At 37.3% G+C, this 4,359-nt stretch overlaps 1 protein-coding gene across 1 annotated transcript; it reads right to left on the bottom strand.

Moving 5' to 3' along the window:
• On the bottom strand, positions 1-3,772 carry cgref1 (cell growth regulator with EF-hand domain 1). Its single transcript, XM_057344519.1, has 6 exons — positions 2,677-3,772; positions 2,259-2,364; positions 1,301-1,360; positions 867-940; positions 453-574; positions 1-360 (listed from the first exon to the last, which is right to left on the bottom strand). The coding sequence occupies exons 1-6, from the start codon at positions 2,753-2,755 to the stop codon at positions 1-3; spliced, it is 801 nt and encodes a 266-aa protein (XP_057200502.1). The 5' UTR covers positions 2,756-3,772.
• Between the last annotated feature and the right edge of the window lie 587 nt (positions 3,773-4,359).

Genomic DNA, 4,359 nt, shown 5'->3' with positions numbered 1-4,359 from the left:
TTAAAGCTGTTGTCCAGCTGGCTGTTCTGGTATCTGGTTTAGATCTCTAGGATCCTCAACCTGTCGGTGTTGTTGAGCTGGTTGTGTCTCATTCTCATGTTCTACAAGCTGGTCCTGTTCAGGCTCTTGGTTCTTTTGGATCTCTGCCTCTTGCAGGTGAATTTCAGGAACTCCTCCCTCTGTTTTTGTATCCGTTTGTTCTCTCTTTGTCTCTTCTACCATCTCAGCTTGGACTTCAGGAGGCACAATGTTGTTTTCTTGCTCATGGTCAAGCGTGTATGATAACAGCTCAGAGGGAGCCAATAACCCATCCTGGTTCAGATCTTGAGTTTGCAGGAGGTGATCCACCAAAGATACTACCTGAAATGTGAGAGTTGAAGTTATGACAATTAAAATCTCTTCAGTTTTAATGCTGTAACAAAATTACCTCTTCAAATCTAAACGGCACTTACAGAGTCTGTTGACTTTGGCCTTATTGCTTGATAAGAAAGAAAATCAGTCAGAAGCTGCATCAATTCTAGGCCATCCATCTGCCCACTTCTATCATAGTCATACAGCGAGAATAGGAAGAACTCTGTGACAAAGAAACCACATCACAAGATCGGTCACCTCTTACATAATTTGCCTCAGAAATATAAATCCTTATCTGGTTATTAGCCATGATGAGTTAGGTTCTCATTTAGAACAAAGCTCTTAAAGGGACCACACACATGTCTGGTTTACTATCTCCAACACACCACCCCACACTAGTACTACAGAGTGCAAAATCTGTACTGAAGCATGTTTCATGCACACAATAACCGTGACTTGAAATAAATCCATAAGGTTAACAAAGACAATGTTATTAATGATGATAAAATATTAACCTTGTTCCCTTGTGTTGAGCTCTGGACTGGTCTGACCCTCCTTTAACTTGCTCTTGATGTAGCTTTGCAGGAGCCTATAACACAGAATTGCAGATCAATAAAAACAATGGCTACTTTTGTTCAGACCTTTATGTTTATACCAGGATGTAAAGAAAATACTGACATGTTTGCATTTAACCTTTTAACCTCACATTACAATTTTTATATTTTTTCATAAAAAATAAGGCAAAAAATGCATTTTATTATGTCCGATATTCCTTGCTGAAGCATATAAGTGTGTCAGCTGTAAACTTCTCACTGATGTGTTATCACTCATGTGACAAAGGACTTTGAACCTTATTGGTGCAACTATATTATCTTTCTTGATAACATGCATTCAAAGACCGTTCAGCATGACTCAGAAAAAGCTGTTTAGTGTAATTTAAAACAAAAACCTGCGGTTGTCTTCGTCAGGTCCAAAGGGATTAACAAGTTCTGGTGTGAGGACGCCATCACTAATAAAAAAAAAGGAAAAGAAATATAAACGGGCCAAGCTGATTTCACATGTTTAAAGTTATATGTCCTCATCGTAATTGCACATCCACTTTAGGGAATCAATCTACATTCCCCCATTTATATTCATTTGTTCGACATGAAATACAGTCAGACAAGAACTTCAGAAACTATGCCAATGTTATCAGCTATAAGCATAAGAATGACATCTAATTGATATGGTAAATAACGCAGGTTTTCAAGTTTCGTGAGTTGTCTATACCTTCTCATGCGATCTGTTTAGATACTGTACGCTCATTGGTCATGGATGACACAAAAAACATGTTTCCAGAGTAGTCTTTGAAATTCAGAGCAAACTTCACTGAGTGACTGAGTATTGTGCAATGCACTGGGATTGTGCAGTATTATAAATACATTTAGAGATGCACGATAAATTATCGGTATCGGCCGATAAATGGCCATTTTTAATGTTATCGGTATAGTACAGTAGGCTTGGTACTTGATTTTCAGGGGGAAAAATAATTTTCAGTCTCAGAAAACGTATATTATTTAGAAACTGTGTATCGGACAATATATCGGTCATCGGCTTCCAATGTTCAAGAATTATCGATTATCGTTATCGGCCGAAATTTACATATCGGTGCATCCCTAAATACATTGCAAAAAAATTTCACACACAAATTCAACCTGTTTCATACATACTATATACTGATAATATGAACCACTAAAACAACCCTTTAGTGTTTAAGATGCAAAGGTAACATTCCACCCATGAGCACCTAAATATTCAAAAGACCTATGATCATACAGTACATATAGAGTTAAAACGACATAATGTAACATCTATAAGACTCTGTAGTTTCGTTATGCTAGTATAAAGTAACGTTAACGTGACCATACCTGGAGATGGTTTGGATTTGTGGAGCACTGATACTCAATGAAGGCAGGATGAGCAGGAATAGAAACCTTGCTATGATCATGCTACATGCTGCATGGGATCTCACACCTGTCACGGTAACAATAACCAGTAGAAACCATCAAACAAGCAATTGTAAACACGGCCTTCTTAAGACGAAGATGTATTGTATCGAAGTAATCAAGAATAACGATAAACAGTGTCTGAATCAAATAAAATCCAGTCGTATCTGCGGACATGCATGAAGAGTCAGCTTCTGAGCTACACTGCGGGTATTCAGTCTGTTGTCCTCTTTATCGTTACACAAAAAAATTATGCATATAACTAAAGATTATCGAGGCAAAGATTTAAATTTGTACATGATGTTGGTAATCGAATTATAGGTATGAGCTGGTACTGTACCTCGCTCGGTAGCAGTCAGTGGTCTCTCCATGATGAAACTGCGTTCTGTTAAACCGGGCATCAGAATCCCTGTTTTCATCTGTGACGGGGTACACGTGGATTCTGTGGTCGTCTCGCCCTGTAAAAAATCGTGCTCCTCCTATAACGCCGCACATCAACTATCATCATCGCCACGTAGATGCGCTGACATTGCGTTTTCAACACGGGCCGCCTATGTACATTATTTCATCAGATACTGTGAAAATCCCCAAGTATGTATGCAATGCTTTGTGTAAATAAAAGTATTTTTATGGTAAATTACGGGATGCACTGATTAAACTAGGTCCTTTTCCGTTATCCTGGCTTTCTTAATTCTACTTTTGTGCATACCAAGCTGCCAACAGTGCTCCTACTAACTTTCAGGTCTCGCGTTGTCAGAAGTCTCAGTAGGGCTACAGTTGCCATCTAGCGGTCAAGAATTGTAATTGCATTTTTATTTAATTTGTTAAAATTAAAGAAAAATAATTTCGTAGAATGTGTATCAATGTAATGTGACAGAAAATATAATATAAATAATGTATATTTCAAATGTTTTAAATGTTTACTTGGATTTGATGATCTTATAATAAACAATTTTAACACTTTTTGGCTACACTCATTGCTGGTCTGAATCAGGACTACAGCCAAACCGTTGAAATTAGACTATAAATTCGCTCGATGACATGACCAGCAAATTGTTCACTATTTTTTCTAATACATTAGAAGCTGTCGCACCTATGAAGTCAAAAAAGATTAATGAGAAAAACGTAGCACCATAGTACAATAGCTCCACTCGCGCCCGTAAAAGAGAAACACGTAAACTGGAGCGTGAATGGAAACAAACCCAATTAGAGGTCTTTAAAATTATGTGGAAAGAGAGTGCAAACTGTTATAAAAAGGCACTAAAAGCAGCAAAGGCTGAGCACCTCCGCAACCTCATAGAAACTAACAAAAACAATCCAAGGTTTTTATTTAGTACAGTTGCTAAATTAACAAATAAACAGACATCACCTGACCTGGTTATTCCTCCGCACCTTGGTAGTAATGAACTCATGAATCTTTTTACAGAGAAAATTGAAAAGATACTGAGATAAAATAGTAAAATCTCAACCTCCAAGTCTGTCCTATGAATTAGTACCAACCATTGCCCCAAAAGAAAGGCTAGTGTTTTTCACCTATAAAACAGGAAGATATAATTAAACTTGTTGCAACATCTAAACCTACAACTTGCTTATTAGACCCCATACCAACAAAATTACTAAAAGAGTTATTACCCGTTGCAATTGAGCCCATTTATAACATTATCAACTCTTCAATTAATCTAGGCCATGTCCCAGGACCCTTTAAACTGGCCGTCATTAAGCCTCTTTTCAAGAAACCAAACTTAGACTCCAATGAACTAGGAAACTATAGACTGATTTCAAATCTCCCTTACCTGTCTAAAATACTTGAAAAAGTAGTGTCCACTCAGTTGTGCTCTTTCTTACAAAATAATGACATACACGAAAAATTTCAGTCAGGCTTTAGACCAAATCATAGTACTGAAACTGCGCTCGTTAAAATTACAAATGACCTGCTTATAGCATCAGATAAAGGTAACATCTCACTCCTAGTCCTGCTTGACCTTAGTTCTGCGTTCGATACTGTAGACCATAAAATACTTCT

Source organism: Triplophysa rosa, linkage group LG10 (assembly GCF_024868665.1).
Source record: "Triplophysa rosa linkage group LG10, Trosa_1v2, whole genome shotgun sequence".
NCBI lineage: Eukaryota > Metazoa > Chordata > Actinopteri > Cypriniformes > Nemacheilidae > Triplophysa > Triplophysa rosa.
This window is presented reverse-complemented; position numbering and strand designations above follow the sequence as displayed.

Coding starts and splice junctions, on each gene's coding strand:
- cgref1 (XM_057344519.1), bottom strand. CDS start 2,755: ATGAAAACAGGGATTCTGATGCCCGGTTTAACAGAACGCAGTTTCATC. Junction 2,365..2,676: donor ACTGACTGCTACCGAGCGAG/GTACAGTACCAG, acceptor TTACCGTGACAG/GTGTGAGATCCCATGCAGCA. Junction 1,361..2,258: donor CAAATCCAAACCATCTCCAG/GTATGGTCACGT, acceptor TTTTTTTATTAG/TGATGGCGTCCTCACACCAG.